This window comes from Oryctolagus cuniculus, chromosome 7 (genome assembly GCF_051225735.1).
Source record: "Oryctolagus cuniculus isolate XC-2025 breed Fujian yellow rabbit chromosome 7, ASM5122573v1, whole genome shotgun sequence".
NCBI lineage: Eukaryota > Metazoa > Chordata > Mammalia > Lagomorpha > Leporidae > Oryctolagus > Oryctolagus cuniculus.
The window spans coordinates 8,685,774-8,706,645 of record NC_142873.1 but is presented as its reverse complement, the minus strand read 5'-3'; the positions used below and the strand labels follow the sequence as shown (position 1 = coordinate 8,706,645).

At 45.0% G+C, this 20,872-nt stretch overlaps 1 protein-coding gene across 9 annotated transcripts in view; it reads left to right on the top strand.

Moving 5' to 3' along the window:
• ABL2 (ABL proto-oncogene 2, non-receptor tyrosine kinase) overlaps positions 1-20,872 on the top strand; it is a 110,895-nt gene that overhangs the window by 68,763 nt on the left and 21,260 nt on the right. For 3 of the 9 annotated variants that reach the window (XM_070077200.2, XM_070077198.2, XM_089299452.1), the window contains exon 2: positions 20,529-20,591. In XM_070077200.2, coding sequence (XP_069933301.2) covers positions 20,529-20,591 — 63 coding nt within the window. Of the gene's footprint in view, positions 1-14,335; positions 14,551-20,525; positions 20,592-20,872 lie in introns of those variants that run through there. The other 6 variants (XM_002715005.6, XM_002715004.6, XM_089299451.1 and 3 more) reach the window with 3 other exon arrangements.

Genomic DNA, 20,872 nt, shown 5'->3' with positions numbered 1-20,872 from the left:
TTGCAAGTCCCTTGCTAGGAATGTCAGCCTTGAGCTTGCATTGAAGTCGTCATACCAGGTGCCAGCTACCACTGACTTTGGGAATTCCATGAGGGAAAGAGGATTGGCACATTCCTTTCATCCCTTAGATAGTTCATTATCTTTTGCCTAGACAATGCAGGCGATGTGTGTCTGCCAAGAAGCAGCGACCTTGCAGTGCTGAATTCCACAAGTTTATGTGCTTGGGAATGACGTTTCTATCACCGAACTTCAGTCACAGTTCTGAACAAAGGTATTTTTATCTAAAGTGAATATGGAAATTTAAAATTCAGGTTAAGCTATGAATTCTCATCTTTAGGTATTGCTAAAATGTAATGGTTTTCTTGGGATATTCATGGCATGGCTTTATTTTTACTAGTGTGAAAATGTGCTTCACTTTTTTTTTCTCTATTTTTAAAATCCTCACATAGTGAAATTGACCTGTGTTGGTTTATTGTGCATTCTGTGAATTTGACTTGTATAAATCTGTGTAAGCCCACAGTCACCAGCATAACCCCTCGCCCAAAAGACCTCCCCTCCTGAAATCCCTCTGTAGTGACTCTTCCCCTGCCTTTTACCCCAGCAGCCTTGAGCCGTCCTCCTTCACTGCAGTTTTGTCTTTCAGAAAGTGTCCTGTAACTAGAATCGTGTTGTATGTAGCCTTTTGAAACTGCTTCTGTGGGGGACTCAGCAAGCTGCTGCTGAGATCTCGTCCTGACTGTGTGTAGCATAGCTTATCCTTCTCAGTCATTGAGTAGTATTCCACTGTAGCACGTGCCAGACTGGGTCATCCTTTCATCCACTGGGAGACAGGTAGATTGTTTCCAGCTTGGGGTAATTAAAATACAAAACACGGGAGACACACACATGAATACACACACAGAGGGAGGAGGAAGAGAGAGCGTGTGTGTGGGTGCACGTGCTCCCATCCGCTGGCTCACTCCCCACATGTCTGCAGTGGCTGGAACTGGGCCAGCACCGGGGCCAGGAGCTGGGGACTGAAGCCAGGTTTCCCAGGCATGTGGCAGGGATCCACTGACCCGAGCTGGGGTCTGCTGCCCTCCTCCTGCCGAGGGCTGCAGTAGCAGGAAGCTGGAGTTGGGAGCCCGAGTTGGGACTCTAACCCGGGCACTCCAGTAGGAAGTGTGGGCATCTCTACTGCTGTAAACCACTAGGCCAAGTGTCTGCCCCATTTGGGGCAATTTTGAATAGAACTGCAATAAACCTTTTCATATAAGTTTTTATGTGAACTTAAGTTTTCATTTCTCCAGGGCAAATGTCAGGAGTGAAATGACTGGGTGATATGGTCAGTGTCTGACTGTCTGAAGCTGTCCGACTGCTTCCCAGAATGGCTGTGTCACTTTGTACTCCCCTAGCAATGGGTGAGAGTTCTCATTGGTCATCATCCTTGTCAGCACTTGATATTGTCAGTATTTTTTTATATTGGCCGTTCTAACAGATGTGTAGTAGTGTCTTCTTGTGGTTTTAATTTGTGTCTCCTTAATGGCTCTGATGTTGAGTGTCTTTTTTTGTGCCTATTTGCCATTCGTATAATGCCTTTGGCAAAGTGTTCAGGTCCTTTGCATTTTTTTAAAATGGATGGATTGTTTTCTTTGTACTTCAGTGTGTATGTTTGGTTTTGTTTTGGCTTTTTTACGTCATCCATAAGTAATATTTCTTGTTCTTATTAAAAGACAGTGTTGTGGGGCTTCATAGACCAACTGGTAGACAAATTTAAATGACATCTTCTGTAATTCACCTGTGATATTGTACAAGTTAATTACCTGACAGGATTATTTTGAAAATTAGGAAATTCTGGTTGATGTAAATGCAGCACTGACACATAGCTGTATTCTCCTTCCTTCACTTCAGATCTCAGAGTCTGTTCCCTGGAATACACTTTTGAGATAGATGTTCAGGGAAAAGAGTTTGTGAGGGGAAAAAAAGTCTGAGATGTTCTACATGTAGGAGCTGCCATTTGGTTACTGTGAGCATGAGTATAGTAGGTATGTAATAAATAAGACATTTCTTTGTTATAAGTCTGTATTCAGCATTTTCTAGTCGTAATTGACTATGGAAAAGGGATGTATTTTTGGAAATAATGACTTTTTTTAAGAAAAGATTTTATTTATTAGAGAGGTAGAGTTATAGATAGTGAGAGGGAGAGACAAGAGAGAAAGGTCTTCCACCCGCTGGTTCACTCCCTAAATGGCCGCAGTGGCCAGAGCTGCAGTCATCCAAAGCCAGGAGCTAGGAACTTCTTCCAGGTGTCCCGTGTGTGTTTGCAGGGGCCCAAGTGGGCCATCCTCCACTGCTTTCCCAGGCCATAGCTGAATTCAGAAAGCTGAATCGGGAGAGGAGCAGCTGGGACTAGAACCAGTGCCCGTGTGGGATGCTGGCATCGCAGGTAGGAGATTAACCTACTATGCCACAGCGCCGGCCCCAATAATGACTTAAAAAAAAAAGATTTATTTATGTAATTGAGAGGCAGAGATCTAGAATGAGAGATATCTTCCATCTGCTGGTTAACTCCCAAAATGGCTGCAATGGTCGGGGCTGGGCCAGGCTGAAGCCAGGAGCCAGTAGCTTCTGGGTCTCCCACTTGGGTGGGTCCTCTTCTGCTACTTTCCCAGGTGCATTAGAAGGGAGCTATATCAGAGGTGGAGCAGCCCAGACTTGAACTGATGCCTATATGGGATGCTGGCACTGCAGGCAGTGGCTTAACCTTCTATAGCACAGTACCAGCTCCCAATTACGATTTTTTAGCATGTTATACCAGGTGGTATGGGTAGGTATGATAGATGTTCATTATTTATTAAGCATATAAATTGATGTTCTTTAGTTTTTAAGGTTTTTTTTTTTAAAAGATTTATTTATTTAAAAGGCAGAGTTTATACACAGAGAGGGAGAGACAGAAACAGAGCTCTTCCATCTGCTGGTTCATTCCCCAAATGGCTGCCAGGGCCAGAGCTGGGGTCTGTCCTAAGCCAGGAGCTCAGGGCTTCTTCCAGGTCTTCCACATGGGGCAGCCATCCTCCATGGCTTTCCTAGGTATTAACAGGGAGCAGTATTAGAAGTGGAGCAGCTGGGGCTTGAACCAGCATTCATATGGAATGCTGGCTTCACAGGCAGCAGCTTTACCTGTTGTGCCATAATGTCAGTCCCCAGTTTTTAAATTTTAAAGTAAGTTTTTAAAATACATTGACTCGGGCCGGCGCTGCGGCTCACTAGGCTAATCCTCTGCCTGCGGCGCCGGCACACCAGGTTCTAGTCCTGGTCGGGGCTCCAGATTCTGTCCCGGTTGCCCCTCTTCCAGGGAGTGAAGTGGAGGATGGCCCATGTGCTTGGGCCCTGCACCCCATGGGAGACCAGGAGAAGCACCTGGCTCCTGCCATCGGATCAGCGCGGTGTGCCAGCCGCAGCGCACTGGCCACGGCAACCATTGGAGGGTGAACCAACGGCAAAGGAAGACCTTTCTCTCTGTCTCTCTCTCTCTCACTGTCCACTCTGCCTGTCAAAAATAAAAATAAAAATAAAAATACATAAATACATTAACTCTTAGCCGGCGCCGTGGCTCAATAGGCTAATCCTCCACCTTGCAGCGTCGGCACACCGGGTTCTAGTCCCGGTCGGGGCACCAGATTCTGTCCCGGTTGCCCCTCTTCCAGGCCAGCTCTCTGCTATGGCCTGGGAGTGCAGTGGAGGATGGCCCAAGTGCTTGGGCCCTGTACCCCATGAGAGACCAGAATAAGCTCCTGGCTTCAGATCAGCGCGGTGCGCCGGCCCAGCGCGCCAGCCGCGGCGGCCATTGGAGGGTGAACCAACAGCAAAGCAAGACCTTTCTGTCTCTCTCTCTTACTATCCACTCTGCGTGTCAAAAATAAATAAATAAAAATACATTAACTCTTATTTTGATAGGTTATATAGCTTGTTAAATCCTTCTCTTTTTAAAAATGTTCTTCAGGGGCTGGCGCTGTGGCATAGCAGGTAGGGCCGCCACCTGCAGTGCCAGCATCCCATATGGGCACTGCTTTGAGTCCCGGCTTCTCCACTTCCAATCCAGCTCTCTGCTGTGGCCTGGGAAGGCAGCAGAGGACGGCCCAAGTCCTTGGGCCCCTGCAGCCATGTGGGAGACCCGGAGGAAGCTCCTGGCTTTGGATTGGTGCAAGCTCCGTCCATTGCAGCCATCTGGGGAGTGAACCAGCAGATGGAAGAACCCTTTCTCTCTGCCTCTCCTTCTCTCTGTGTGTAACTCTGACTTTCAAATAAATAAATAAATCTTTAAAAAAAATTCTTTGTTTTTAAGTCCTTATCCTTGTTTCTTTTTTTTCTTTTTTCTTTTTAAGATTTATTTATTTTGAAAGAGTTACAGCGAGAGGTAGAGACAGAGAGAGAGAGGTCTTCCATCCACTGGTTCACTCCCCAGCCAGGACTCAAAGCAGCGCCCATATGGGATGCTGACATTGCAGGCGGCAGCCTTACCTGCTACACCACAGCACAGGCTCCTATCCAGTATCTTGAGTAGAACCACTTACTGTTCCTTCACCAGCAGCTGGTGATCTTCATGTGTTCTCTGTTTTACTAGATGTATGCCCCTACTTGTGGAGAAGTATTACAGACCATATCTGTGAATTAAGAGATAAAATGATCTTGAATGCCAGGCTCTAAGGATTTGAGATGAAAGAGGTTATCTGGGGGCTGTCAATTGGAAATACCTGAATTCAACCAGCAGGAAACTGTGCAGCCAGTACCCATGTATATACCCATGTGTACATACGGAGACATACCTCTTTACAGATTGGAAAGGATTCATCTAGCCATGTACAGAGAGGACTCTTTAAATAGATAGCCATCATTCAACAATGTGATCACTGATCATATTCATCATATTCATAGTAACATTTCAGCGTCATATTAACATTAACATCACTGATCATATTCATCATATTCATCAGGTCTGAAACAGAAGGATCAGCTTTTTAAAAAAATTTGTTTTTTTGCATCACATGGAAGGATTGTTATCTCACCAAGTTATCTACAAGGCAGTGATAGGTGTCCTGACGGAATAAGATTAGAGAAAGGTTGGAGCTCAGAGAAATGTTTCCAGTGAATAGCCACACATACATTACCTTTTTTGGCAAGATGTTTGTGAGATGAGCCATGTGATAAAGGAAGACTTTGTTTAGCTCACTCTTTGAGGAAAACTCAAAAGGAAAGACACTGTTCCATTTTTGATCAGAGTTGTTTTTCCAAGAAGAGATAAACATTGTCTAGTGATACTTTTTATGGATTCTTAGTTCTAGCATGACCTATATACATTTAAAAACAACTCTGACTTACTGGGCATCAGCTCCGGAAAAGGGTGTGATTGCTGCTGGGGGTAAATGACAGACGTGTCCAGCTTCCTTTGATGGAGCAGACTGGTTGGTAAGCACGCATGCATATCAGATTGGTGAGTCTCTTAGGTATGACTCTTAAATGCCGTCCTCTGTGTGAGCAGGTGAATCATGATCAGCTCACTTTGGGAGATGAGCTGTCTTCAAATTCTTCCCTAGAAAGTAAAAAAATAAAATGAACTTGTTCTGTTCTTTTGTACCACTCTATTGCATTAGCTGGATATATTGCAAAGAGCATGGGCTTTGGAGTTAGATAAGACCTAAGGTTTTGCATCCTGGTTTCACCAGCTAGCTCTGGGTCTTGAGTAAATGACTTGACATTCCCAAGCCTATGTCGGCTGGTGGTAATGATGTCTATTCTTCAGGGCACAGGCCATAACTATCATGAATTGTGATATCAAAAGTACCTAAGGGGCCAGCAGTTTGGCACAGAGGATGAAGCCCCTTCATCCAATGCTGGCGTCCCACACTGGACTGCCAGTTTGAGTCCTAGCTGCTCTGCTTCTGATCCAGCTCTTTGCTAATGTGCCTAGGAAGGTAGCACAAGATGGCTCAAGTACTTGAACCCCTGCCACTCATGTGGGAGACCAGGGTGGTCCAGCCCTGGCCATTGAGGCCATTTGGAGCGTGAACCAGTGATTCTAAGATCTGTATCTCCTCCTCCCTCTCTCCATCACTGCCTTTCAAAAAAAAAAAAAAAAAAACTTAAAAAAAAAAATACTTGAATGCCTGCTAAATGCAAGGTACGGTGATGAATATGATCAGTGATCACATTGTTGAATGATGGCTGTCTATTTAAAGAGTCCTCTCTGTACAAGTCCTCTCTGTACAATGTAAATACCTCCTGTGATGGATGGAGGAGATAAGATTGATTTGAGAGACTTAAGAGGTAGAATTTGTTAGGGAATTAGAGAAGAAAGAGTAATCTAGAAAGATGATTGGGTTTTGGGTTTGGATGCCTTCAATAAACCACCACCACAGCAACAACACATGTACACATATACACACACATACTCATGAACACAAAACAAAAAGAAAATGAGCCAGAAATAGAAACAAAATGAGTTTTTGTAGCTTCTAGGGCATCCAAATGTCCATAGGCTATAGGAATCAAGTGATGTGTTACTTGGAAAAGTGTTCTTTGTTGGTGCGATTTGGACGCTGTGGTAGGCCAAATGTGGCTCTCTCCAGCTGTCCATGCCTTAATTGCTGGGACCTGTGAATACTACTTCCTGTGTGTGTTGGGGGGAAAGGTGGTGGTATAGTCTTTGTAGGTGTGATTGGGAGCTTATCCTGGATTGAGTGGGCCCCGCATGTCATCACATGTTTAAGAGGGAGACTTAACACACACAGGGGAGCCGATGTTAAGATGGAGCCGAGAGAAATAGAAAGATGCTGGCTTTGAAGACTGAAGTGATGTGGTCAGAAGCCAAAGATTGTTGTCAGCCACTAGAACTGTGAAGTGGAGAGATGGATTCTCCCTCAGAGCCTCCAAAGGGAGCTGTTGCCCTGCCGACACCTTGATTTTGACCCCCTGGTGTTGATTTCGGACTTCTGGCCTCCAGGACTGTAAGAATGCATTTCTCTTGATTTAAGCTGTCTGGTTTATCGTTGGTTATAGCAGCCACAGGAAACCAGTACAGGAACTGGCAGCCTAGAGTTCATAGCTGAAAGGAATGCATTTGAGTAACTTCACCTAGGAGGATATATAGATTGAAAACAAAAAAAGGAACAAGGATAGAAACCCCGATGATTCTACCACCACCTGCTAATACAGTATTTTGCGTCACGGAGTATTTCAGAAACTGAATAGAAGACCCTGTAATTATTGCCACTTTTCAATTGATAAATATTTTTGATGTGATGTTAATAGTTTTCTTTTCTTTTGTATGAATTACTGAGCCATGTTGATAACATCTGGATTTGTGTTCTCAGAGCACCTGCCTCATATGTTCTCCTGTTGTTGTAACTCTTTCTATAATGCTGTCGGAATGTTACTTTATATTCCGTTTGTTCCAGATCAGATTTAACATCTGTTTCCTTTATTCCCAGACAGTTTCAAGTCTGCTCTGAAGCTTTCTTGAATCTGTCTCTGTTCCCCTCCATCGCCAGCACCTCACCCTGTTAGGTCAGTTTTCTGCCGCAGGTTTGTAAATGCCCTCTTGGGCTCCAGCAGTTCCCTGGGGAGCCTTGCAGCCCAGTGTTGGGGAAGTAGCGCAGTCCGTGTGCTGCTGCCTGTCACCAATCAGGATCACTGCCTGCTGCTTCCTGTGAGGACTCCGAATGCCTGTCAGTTGCCCACAGGGGTCTCACCTTGTTTATTCACACACTTCCAGCCGCCTCTTCTCTCTGGTCAGCCCGGATTCCTCTGAAGCAGACTCCCTGACCTGAAACAGGGAATGTGCCACCTGGGCTTCTCTCCAGCGTGCTGGCTTCTGAAGGTTCACTGGAAATGAATGAGGTGGAGAAACTGTTTGCTAAAGATCCTCTCAGAGAAGGTATTTTATGTAGCTCTGGGACATATTTTCGTAAGCAATGTGGGCTCGCCGGAGGACCTCCCAGCCTGCCTGTGGGGGTGGTCATTCTGTGAACTGCAGCACTTTGCTGGGTCTGGACCCCGAGTTTAGTGTAGTGAGGATGAGGAAAAATAGTTGTAGTGGGCATTTGGCACAGCAGTAAAAGGCCATGTGGGATGCCTGCTTCCCATATCTGAGTTTGAGTCCTGGCTCCACTTCGGACTGCAGCTTGCTACTCCAGTGCACCCTGAGCGGTAGCAAGTGATGGCTCAAGTCCTTTGGGTCCCTGCCATCCCTGTGAGAGACCTGGCTTGTGTCCTGGGCTCCTGGCTTCAATCTGCCCTAGCCTCAGCTGTTGTAAGCATTTGGGGAGTGAAACAGTAGATGGAAGATCTGTCTGGCTCTCTGCCTTTCCAATAAATACAAATAAATTTTTTTTTAAAAAAAATTAAATGTTTAATTTAAAAAGCTGAGAATCTGGTGTGGAGAAAGAGAAAATATGCTGTTGTACCTCTTATGTTTTGTGGCAAGAAGTCTCAAACGTAAGAATTTTTTAAACTAAATCAATGTATTGTATCTGTTAGTCTCTTTCATTGCTATAATGAGATGCCTGAGACTGGGTGCTTACTGAGCTCAGAGCTCGGGAGATTGACAGAGAGAGCATCGTGCTGGCGTCTGCTTGGCTGATGAAATCCTCGTGGAGGATGACGTCACAGCGTGGGAGCTCTTGCCAGAGAAGGAAGTTCCATGGCAAGACAGGAAGCCAAGGCCGGTGCCTCGGCTCACTAGGCTAATCCTCCACCTTGCGGCGCGGGCACTCCGGGTTCTAGTCCCGGTCGGGGCGCTGGATTCTGTCCCAGTTGCCCCTCTTCCAGGCCAGCTCTCTGCTGTGGCCAGGGAGTGCAGTGGAGGATGGCCCAAGTGCTTGGGCCCTGCACCCCATGGGAGACCAGGAAAAGTACCTGGCTCCTGGCTTCAGATCAGTGCGGTGCGCCGGCCGCAGCGCGGCGGCCATTGGAGGGTGAACCAGCAGCAAAAGGAAGACCTTTCTCTCTGTCTCTCTCACTGTCCACTCTGCCTGTCAAAAAAACAAAAAAAAGACAGGAAGCCAGAGCAAGGCGGGAGGGGCCAGTGACCCCACCACCAAGGCCCAGCTTCCCAGTGCACGAGCCCTTTGGGGACACACTGAAACCACAGCCGTGTCCCCCACCCCGTAAAACTCACTGTGTTGTCTTGCCTTCCTCAACCCTGGTAATCACAGCGATTGCCTTTTTTGGGGAAACGTCACTGGCTTTTTGGGAAACTCATAATGCTTTTGAGATTCATCCTAGTTATTGTATTTACGGATAGTTTGAGATAGCAATACTTTGTTCCTCTCTATTGGTGAGAAGTATTCATTGCATAGAGGTACCACAGTTTGTTTATTCATTCATTCACCTGTTGAGGGACATTTCAGTTGTTTTCAGTTTTGGATAATTTTGAATAATAATTTGAATAGAGCTGCTATAAACATGTTGCAGCTCTTTGTGTGAACATATTTTCATTTTTATAGGATAAATAAATGAATGGGGTTCCTGGGTCATAGTAAGTATATGTTTTACTTTCTAAGAAACTGCCAAATTCTCCAAGGTAACTACTATTTCCATTTCATCCAACAATGTATGAGAGTTTCATTTGGTCACATCCCAATTAGCACTTCATGTTGTTAGTAATTTTTGTTTTAAATTATTATTTAAAGGCAGAGAGATAGATGCAGACAGACATGGACAGAGATCTTCCATCCACTGGTTAATTTTTTTTCCCGAAGAGTGATTTATTTATTTGAAAGTCAGAATTACAGAGAGAGAGGAAGAGATAGAGATCTTCCATTCTCTGGTTCATTCCCCAAATGGCTGTAATGGCTGGGGCTGGGCCAGGCCAGAGCCAAGAGCTTCATCTAGATCTCCCATGTGGGTGCCTTGGCACAAGCACCTGGACCATCTTCTGTTGCTTTCCCAGGCAGATTAGCAGGGAGCTGGGTCAGAAGTGGAATGGCTGAGACTCAAACCTGTACCCATATGGGGCGCCGATACTACATATGGTGGCTTAACCCACCCATGCCACAGCGCCTGCCCCTGGTTAATTGTTGAAATGCTAGCAATGGCTGGGGCTGGCTGGAGCAGACTGAATCTGGGAGCTGGAAACACAACCCAAGTTGCCTAGGTGGTGGTGGAGACCCAAGTACTTGAATCATCACTGCTGCCCCTGAGGGTGTGTATTAGCAGGAAGCTGGGGTCAGAAACGGAGCCAGGCACTCTGATATGGAATGTGGCATCTTAACAACTAGTCTGGGCGCCTGGCCCCTCAACACTGCTTTTAGTATCCCATATAGTTTATCTACTTTGTCTTTGGCTATGCCTCTTGGCTTAGGTTTCACAGTGGCTGCTCTGGGAATTTCCATATACATCCAGAACTTTCCACACTCAGTTGGATTTGTATTTTACTTCTTTCAGTGAGATGTGGGAACTCTCCTGTAGTTCTGTTGCTTTCCCATCTTCCCATTACGGCTGTTAGAAATGACTTACCTAGATTGGCCTGTACAGTCGGTTTTATCCTTTCTGCCTCCAGCTATCCGATACATGGAAGAGCTCAGGGAGAGCAGTCTGTTGTGGTGCCCAGGGCGTGGCCGTGGTCGTAGCCCCTCCTCTGTTCTGAGTGGGAGGGTTTCCCTCCTGTGCATTTCCATTCTGTCTGAGGAGCTTCCTCCAGCGATTCTTCTAGAGCAGGTCTCTGTCAACAGTTCTCTCCTTCAGCTGAGAATGTCCTTATTATGAAGGTTGAATTTAGGGCTGACACTTTTTTCCTCTTCCTGGCATTTATTTTTTTCTACTTTCTAGACTCCGTGGTTTCAAACTAGAAATCTGCAGCGGGGGCCTGGGCCATGGTGCTGCAGGTTAAACTGCTGCCTGCAGTGCCGGCATTCCATATGGGTGCCAGGTTGAGTCTCGGCTGCTCCACCTCCAATCCAGCTCCTGCTAATCTGCCTGGGAACACTGGCAAAAGATAGTCCAAGAGCTTGGGCTCTTGGGAGAACCGAAAGAAACTCTAGCCCCTGGCTTCAGCCTGGCCCAGCCCTGGCCTGTAAGGCCATTTCAGGAGTGAACCAGTGAACCAGCAGTGAACAATGTCTGCCACTTTCTCTCTAACTCTGCCTTTCAAATAAATACATCTGAAAAAAAGAAATGTGCAGTGATTGAAATGATTTTCTCCTGTAAGTGTGACCTGATTGCTGTCTCCCTAAATGCTCTCATCGGAGCCACGGTTAACGTAGCATCAAAGCGCAGATGACCGCTGCCCAGTGTCTTCTCGGAGCTCCAGCCTTCGGAGTGTTCAGTTTCACCTCGCAAACTGACTTGTCCACGGAGCTTAGGATGCACTCCTTGCTTCTGAGGGAATTACATGGCTAGCCATTTCCTAGTGGCCATTCTTTATTTTCTCCCTCTCTCAGGCTGCCTCCAGCTAGTCTCCAAGAATTCCATCTCCAAACTGTGTCGTTAAGTTCCTCCTCTGTTTTTTCTCTACTGCTGCCCTCCAGTTCCAAGCTAACATGATGCCATTCCTGAACTACTGTATACTTTATTCCATGTAATTTGTTTTCACACAGTAGAGATCCTTTTTACTCTTTTTAGAGTTTTATTAGAAAGGCAGAATGACAGAGAGGGAGAGAGAGCGAGAGAGATGATGACACCTGGAGCCAGGAAAATTCCATCTGAACTCCTACGTGAGTGGCAGGAATCAAGTACTTGGGCCATTGTCTGCTGTCTCCCAGGTGCAGCAGCAGAAAGCTGGATATGAGGTGGAGTAGCCAGGACTTGAACCAGGGACTCCAAAATGGGATGTTGGCGTCTCAGGCAGCCGCTTAACGTGCTGCCCCGCAACTCCAGCCCTGTAGCGGTCTTACGAAATCATTGTACTGGATTTCCCTTGTAGGTAGAGTAGAATTCTGATTCCTGATCTGGACAGTGTCTACCTTGCCTTTTTCTCATATTCCTCTTCTGACCTCCTGAACAGTAGCCACACTTTCCATTTCTTCCATGCGCCAGATTCTGCCCTGTGAGGATTTTTGCCCCCACCTTCTGCCACCCTGCTCAGCCTAGAGTTCCCTCTGCCGCTCGTCCCGGTCCTCCTGCCACCCTGCTCAGCCTAGAGTTCCCTCTGCCGCTCGCCCTGGTCCTCCTGCCACCCTGCTCAGCCTAGAGTTCCCTCTGCCGCTCGCCCTGGGTTAAGTACCACCTTCATTGGAGTAGCACACTTCCCTGCTTCAGCCTGTTACAAGAGATTTACAAAAAGTGACAGTTGCTCTTATCTCTTCATTCTTTTTTGAAAAGTGGGGTTTTTTTTAAATAAAAATACATGATTTACATTAGCAAGTTTTTCTTACTTGAGAATAAGTATTGTAAGGGACTGGCTTTGTGGCACAGAGGGTTAAGCCATCACTCGGGATGCTGGCATTCCATATCAGAGTGCTGGTTTGAATTACAGCATCTCTACTGCTGTTAACTTGTTAAAATTTCTCAATTTTAATCTCAAATGAGGTAAATAATGATAGATATAACCCATTTAACAAAATGTCTTAGGATATCTCTACAACTTTTTTCTTATAGTAAAATATATATATGACAAACTTTACCATTTTAATTATTTTAGGTATATAATTTATAGCATAAGATATTTACAATGTTGAACAACCATCCATTTGTAGAACTAGATTCTAGAACTAGAAAATTCTAGATATTTTATACAAGTAGAATCATATATTTTCCTGTTTGTGTCTGGCTTATTTCACTTAGTGTTTCCAACTCATCTGTGTTGTAGCTCATGAGTATATCAAAATTTCCTTCCTTTTATTGCCTGAAAATATCCCATTGTATGTCTGTACCACATTCTCATTATTCATTTATTTCCTCTGTACTCTTAGTTATAATGTGAGAGCACTTAAATGTAATTTTATCATTTAGTTTAGCGGGTTTATTAGTAAGTCCTATGGTATAGGATGCACATGTGGGTAGAATATGGATAGTGGAGATCCTTTCCCATACATTTTTTTATAATCCAGAGAAAGAGAAATTCAACGTGGTATTTGAGATTCTGAGTCATTAAATGAGGTAACTTTTAGTCATTCCTTAATTCTTACTTTTCTTACAGTGTTGACAGTACTGGCTTTATAATGGTTACTGAAAGCATAAACTTTTTTTTTTAAACTGGTAAAAATCGCCTATACCAATGTCATTCTTTTTCTAATAAGAATTATAATTAAGCAGATTATAATTTTATGTTTCAACTTTATTGAAGACTGCTTCAGTTCTGCTGTCCTGTAATCCAGCCACATTCACTTTATTGGCCTCAAGCAGTAGCTAGTACATAGTAGGTGCTTAATAAATGCTAATTGAATCAATGAATATTCTCAGCTATATGTTTACACTCTTGTGTTATTTTTATAGGTCACACCACCGAGGCCATCTATTATTTGTAATGTTATTAGTTTAATTCTCATAAGGTATCTTCATTTTTAGGTTTGTATTGTTACTCAGCTTTGTTCTTAGATATTAAAAACAATTAAGCTTTTATTTATATTTATTTATTTGAGAAGCAGAGAGAGAGAGAGAGAGAGATCCCTCCCACTTCCACTGATTGACAAAGGTCTGCAGTGGTGGAGGCTACAGAACCTGGAACTCAGGAACCCAGTCACCTGAGCCATCACTGCTGCCTCCCAGGGTCTGCATCAGCAGGAAGCTGGAGTCAGGAGCCAGAGCCAGATACTGAACCCGGGTGCTCAGTATGAGGTGTAGGCATTTTAACAGCTAGGCTAAACACTCGTCCAAAGGCTTTTGTTTTCAAAAGGTTTAATACTCATAATTTCAACACTGTTGTGCCTTGCTCTGACCTTTACTTAGCTATGGAGCCACAATATTAGTGAAAAGTTATTTTCTGGCGTCTGTCGGTGCTTATGAATCAGATGGTAACTATGACATTGACTTGGGCTTTGTGGCTTCTTGAATTCATGTAGGTGATGTAAAAGATGAGTTGTGTGTGAGGCATCTTCCTCTCTCACAGTATTTGTTGTTTTGTTGTGTACAGGTCTTCTCCAAGGGAGCTTTGCTCTCCGGTCTCACATCGTCGTCTTCCTGGGAATGAAAGCCATGTTTATGTACTGACCCTTGAATAGTCTTGTTATATTAAGCTATTTGTTTGTTACATGTGTGTTCATTTTATTTATACGTATTCTGAAAATGTTTCTGGAGTTGTTGGAGTAACTGCATTCTGGCTGAGACTTGCTGCTGACCAGAATTTTCCTTAGGTTGCTCTCCGCCCACTTGGGGCGTTGTGAGTGCTCATCCCCTCATTGGCTCCCTCTGGCCCTGAGTGTGTGAGTACATGGGGCGGGCACGGGTGGTGCATGTCAGGGAGTGGAATCCTAGGACTTCTTCTTACCTAGGACAGTGTACCCTGTGTGCTTCTGGGCGGAGATATGGTCCTCGGGACAGTGCTGCTTCCACCCCGTAATTACGGCAGAGCTCAGGACCTGGCACTTTGCTGCCTGAGCAGCAGAGCCTCGGAGCCTGCTCTGCGCGACGCACCAGGTATGGCTCAGAGGGGCCCGTGCGGGGTGGCCGACCACAGCGGGCAGGTGTGAATGAGGGCGTGAGGAAATCCATCTTGTCTGTCAGCATTGTCGCGCTCACCTCCGTCAGTGAAGGTCTGGATGCTGTGTGGCTGGCATTCTGTAGCAGAGCCTCAGCAAGTACTGACTGAGTGGAATAAATGTATAACTACTAGTCTCTGCCATTAGGATATGTATTGATTGAAGTGCAGAACTTAAGCTGTATTGAGAACTGTTGACTGATTCATTTTATACAACTTTTAAAGCATACTAAAAATTATTAACTTCTTGGAGAATATGCAGTCATATAAAGTAGAATTCTGGCAAGATAAGAGTTTATAAAATACTTAAAAGTGCCTGAAGTAAAAATTATATCTTTTGTTTTTTTCCAACTACTATATGACAAACATCTAATTAAACTGACAAAAGTTCTTGAATGACTAATTGGTGATAAGTGTTTTTAATAAAATGAAACAGTAAGTTTAGGAAGTATCTCTGAATTTGAGTTTAAAGTTTATTACTCTTGGCTTAAACTTGTTTCATCATAATAATTTATTTTTACAAGCTGTTATTTCTGTTTTCTTTATTTCTGTTTTATTCTGCAAATGTAACAATAGGAAAAATAATAAAAATATCTTTTATACTTGTTATCATGTATCTCTGCCACATGGGTCCTTTAAAGAGACACCAGAAATAAGTAAAAATCGGAGTGTTGTTTTCTCAGACCCATGATCTATGGCAGCAGTTAGTGGAAGATTAGTTAACTTGCTGTCTCAGTTACCTAATATATAACAGTTCACGTTGTTCAAAAATAAAACATTCCCAGCCTGCACACTTGCGGGCTTCGGGCGGGGACCGTATATCTTAGTCATCGTGTCTGTCTTAACTGAAGAGGAGAGTGGCGTCGACTGGGCCCGTGGGGTGACGCTGTGACCGCCGTGACATTTACTGGTCCTTCCCTGGGGCTTTAGTCTAATTCTGTGCTCGCCGTCACTCCTTAGCGTGTTCTTTCCCATTTAGTTCTTTACTCTGCGTGAGCCAATACTTGTTCATTCTTGGCCTCAGGAAAATGTTGGGATGTTTTTTCCTAGGGACAAGTTTTCCTTTTGTTTGGTGCAAGTGGGTAGGATGGCGTTCAAGTGTATATCCTGTGCAGACGGATTGTACGGGAAATTGACCCTCAGTTTTGTGAGAACAAAAGGGGAGTGGGAAGAAACAGCTAAGGAAGGAAGTTAAGGTCTTTTGACTTAATAAAAAAAAATCAAAAATGGAGAGTGGAGGATAAAAAAGGATTTTCACGTTAATCCATTAGCCTCAAAATGACTTTTATCCTGTTTTTATTTCTTTGTATATTTGAGAAATAGATAGTAGTGTTTGGCCTGTGAATATCTTTTAATATCTTTTGACATACATTTGTGTCATATGTCTCGTTCTGTTTTCTCCTTTTGTCAAGTGACATGGGTTTTTTAGAAGGTGACTTGGTTTTAGCAGTCCCGTATGGAGACAGGAGTTCCTTTTCAGTACAGATGAATACGTTATTAACTTGCCCTTGCACACTGAGTCATGAGTAAGAACTGCTGCTTTTCCTGTCTAAATGCTTGTTGAATTCAAACTTTACCCGACTCCATAGTTTTGTGTGAGATTCTGCCCCTGGGCGTCTTCTGTAAGTGTGGCAGCCACCTTTGATGAGACTCTCTTACATAGAAGCACTAATCTGGTTTCACTTAGTGGACAAAACAAATCCTTCGATAATACACGTGGACATGATACATTATACAATATATTTGGTGGCAGTAATTGCTGTGGAGAGTAAATCATGCAGGATGTAGGTGGGATGTGGGGGTGTTGTTAGGAATAGATGTTCTTTAAGTAAGGGTCGTGTTGCGGTGGCCCCTGGCCAGGCTTGGCGCAGGTCCTTGACTCCACGTGAGAAGGAGTTCAAGGACAAGACATAGATAAAGGTGAGCAGGAAAGCAAGATTTATTGAAAGTGAAAGTACACGTTTGAGAAGGAGTGCTGGCAAACTCGAGAGAGCAAGCTGCAGGCTGCGAGGTGGGGCTGTCTTCTCATACTACCTGGCATCATAGGAGGTGGTGTCTAGGGCAGGGCTTCTTTGAACGTTCAGAGAGGTAGAGCGTGGGGCAGGGCTCCAGTGCTGCCCATTTTTGGAAATCTTGGAAGTGTCATAGCATCAGGTGCATGATGGCAGGGGGAATGTCAGCCATGGTTATTTTATGATAATAATATTATAATTAACTAAAGGTCATCCCAGAGATGCAATCCAACCCCATTTTGGAGATTGCTTACCTGGCGCTCGTTCTAGTTGCAGAACTGCAGTTTGTGCTGTGTGAAAGGGGAAGGGACTGGCAGTGTATGGAAAGGGGGGTTTGCATGGTGACACTGAGCTCCACAGGGGCCAGCCCCAGAGCCATCACGCAGTCTCGTCATGCTGAGAGGTCTCCTGCGTGCAGTGGGCCGTGCAGGGCGGTGCTGTCAGACCCCAGCTCCTCTTGCTCTCCTCACTCAGAGAAGGCCATACTGACAGGGTGACATCTGAGTGAAATGTCATGGAAGGGAAGAGCCACTGAAACATCTTGCGGCGGGAGTATACCTGTGTTCAGGCCAGAGCCAGGAAGCCAGGGGCCAGACGGAAGCAAGCTCGGAGAAGAGCAGTAGGAAGTGAACGGAACAAGGCCGACCGTGGAGGGCCTGTAAGGATTTCGGGGTTTGGGTGCGTTCTCCAACACGGAAAGCATTGACGAGTTGAGAACAGAGGAGTCACAGTCTGACTAGTGAGTAAGCAGTGAGCAAGCGCAGGAGAATTGGAATCAGTTAGTAGTTGAGTGAAATGAAGTAACCCAGGTGGAATATACTGGTAGTGACAAGACGGTGGTAGTCCAGGGAGTGAGTGAGAAATGGATAGATTCTGGATACATTAATTTCTAACTATGGGACCGTTGCTATGGCGTAGTAGGCTAAGCCTCTGCCTTCAGCGCTGGTGTTCCATATGGTCTCCAGTTTGAGTCCCAGCTGCTCCACTTCCAATCCAGCCTGGGAAAGCAGTGGACTGTGGCCCAAGTGCTTGGGCCCCTGCACCCAGGTGGGAAACCCAGAAGAAGCTCCTGGCTTCAGATCGGCCCAGCTCTGGCAGATTGTGGCCATTTTGGGAGTAAACCATTGATGGAAGACCTCTCTCTCTGTCTCTTGCTCTGTTTGTAACTCTACCTTTCAAATAAATAAAAATTTTTAAAAGCTAAAAACAATTTTTAATTGTTATTTACTTTTAGACACAGCAAGTGAGAGAGCTTTCCCACTGTCTCACGCCCCAGATGCCCAAAACATCTAGGACTAGGTTAGGCCAAGCCCGGGAGCTGAGAACAGTCAGTCTAGGTCTCCCACATGGGTGGCAGGCACTCAGTTACTGGAACAGTCACTGCTGCCTCCCAGGCTCTGCATTGGGAGCCAGGTACTCAATATGGGATATGGGCATCCTAACTGGTGTTCTAACTGCTAGGGTCAATGCCCTCCCCCCAGCTTCAGTTTTGAAGGCAATACCAGCAGGATTTCTCATTGTATTAGATGTCATGTGAGAGCAAGAAAGGAGTCACATACAATTCCAAAAATTCTTTTTTAAAGATTTATGTATTTAGAGAGAATGAGATCTGTCCGCCGGTTCACTCCCCAAACAGCTGCAATGGCTGGGGCTGGACCGAGCCAGGAGCCAGGAGCTCCATCTGGGTTTTCCTGAGGGTAGCAGGGTTCTAAGCACTTGGGCTTTCTTCCGTGCTTTTCCAGATACATCAGCAGGGAGTTGGATCAGAAGCAGAGCAGCTGGGACTTGAACTTGGACTCACATGGGATATTGGCGCAGCCTGTGGCAGCTTAACCCATTGTGCCACAGTTGTGGCCACGTGATTGCAAACCTTGTAAGCTGAGCAACTGAAAAGGTGGATAGCCGTTAGCTGCGATGGGAACTCTGTGGGAGAAGCAGAGCAGGGGAAGGAATAGAGTATTTTTGCATGTGGGGTCCAAGTAGTGCTGGTGAGTTTTAGTGCGTGTATTCCGAAGCCCAGCACGGTGCCTAGCATGTACGGCGAAGTTCACTCAGATAACTAGTTGTGGAAGAATTAGGTGTCGATGTGCTGGGTTTCACAAAGTAACTGATAAATGGATACCCCTTGCTGTTTTTTGTCCTGATATGGTTTACCTTGGCTTTCACCACAGTGTCTCTAATGTGGTCATTGACAGCACAAAGTTCTTCTTAGTGTAGAGTTGTTATCCCTTTTACAGTTTCAAACAATGGGAACTTTCCCCTATCTAAAAAGAATGAAGTATACTTAGACTGTTTGATGATTATTAAGCAGAGCAATAATTACAAAACATTGTGATATGTTATGACTGTCACTGGGAACCCATTGTGGTTCATGTGGTATTTAGTATGGAAACAGGCTGTATTGTCACTTGTGTATTTTCTGTAACTCTTGGCGGATCTTTTCAATTTTTTTGTTGAAGATTTATTTATTTGAAAGGCAGAGTTACAGAGAAAGGGAGAGACAGAGAGAGATCAAGATCTTCTGTATGCTGGCTCACATCCCAAAAATGGCTGCAACAGCCAGGACTGGGCCAGCCAGAAGCCAGGAACTCCATCCAGGTCTCCCGCATGGGTGCAGGAACCCAAGGACTTGGACTATCTCCTGCTGCTTTGCCAGGTGCATCAGCCGCGAGCTGGATCTGAAGTGGAGCTGCTGGGAATTGAACCTGTGCCTCTATGGATGCTGGCATCACAGGTGGCGGCTTAATTTATTGAGGCACAATGCTGGCCAAGTCTTTTCCATTTGGTAAAGGATTGGCATTTTGTAGCCAGTGGAAATTTGCAAGGGTAGATAATTTTTTCATTTGAATAAAGAAAAATATAGTACATGTGACTACCTTAAAGAATGCTTTTATATATTTTTTAAAAAGTTTCATTTATTGAGGCTGGCGCTGAGGCATAGAGGGTAAAGCCACCGCCTGCAATGCTGGTATCCCATATGGGCACCGGTTTGTGTCCTGGCTGTTCTACTTCTGATCAGCTCTCTGCTATGGCCTTGAAAAGCAGTAGAAAATTTCCCAAGTCCTTGGGACCTTGCACCCACATGGGAGACCCGGAGGAAGCTCCTGGCTCCTGGCTTCAGATTGGCGCAGCTCTGGCCATTGCAGCCAACTGAGGGTGAACCAGCGGATTGAAGATCTCTCTCTCTCTCTGTCTCTCTCTGCCTCTCCTCTGTGAGCTCTGACTTTCAAATAAATAATCTTTTAAAAAAGAGTTTGATTTATTTATTTGACAGAGACGTGGAGGAAATGTGATAAAGCTAAACAAATTCTAAGGCTGTTAAAATTACATATCTAACCCACAACAAGAATTTCTCTGTCACATAGACAGAAGATCAATTTTGAAACATTTCGTTAATGTGATTTTAAGACTAAGATTTATCTTATTGTTTCTAGTCACATATTATCACATATTTGTTTAGCTAACAGTTATTGAACACATACTATGTAAGTCAACAGAAAGAAAGCACATAGATGAACTTCCTGTTCCCAAGGAGCACATCATACAGTTTGGGAAGCAACACCAACAAGTGGCCACTATAAATACAGAGACCAAGATGGAAGGTACCACTGTACCAAGTGGTCTGGGAGGGGTGTACTCCCAGGGGTGCTGAGTGTTCCAGAATGAGTCCAAGCCAGCCAGTGAAAGGAATGGGGGGTGAGAAGGGGGGAACCAGTTCTGGTGGACTGGGGGTCAGATGGTGGGGAGCAGCCTGGAGAATGCCAGAGTGTGCGACTGGAGGGTTGGGCTAGGGAGAGGCCTCGTCGTGGAGGGACTTAGGGTCATGGTAAGGAGACTTCAACCTGGTGGGGAACTGTTGAAGAGCCTTAAGAAGAGTAACATGGTCCAATTTTTGTCTTAAGTAGATCACTTTGCCAGCTGTGTGGAGGATGGACTTGAGGGAGACAAGACTGGAGGCAGTAGTCCAGGTGAGAGATGCTGGGGCCGGAGATGGAGAAGAGGGAATGGATTTGACAGACAACCACAGATTCAAAAGCTCTTCCCCCTCAAACAGGATGGAACTCATTTGAAATGTAAAAAATGAAAGAAGCAAAGAGACATGGCAGAAAATGTCTCTTGATGATAGACCATTCAATAGTACGCCTTGGCAGACAGCCAGTAAAGACAGTCCCAATAATGAAGAAAATCACTACTGGGAGAACAATGTGCATTTTATAACTGACCTGGGCTGTAGGAAACAGGTGATCTA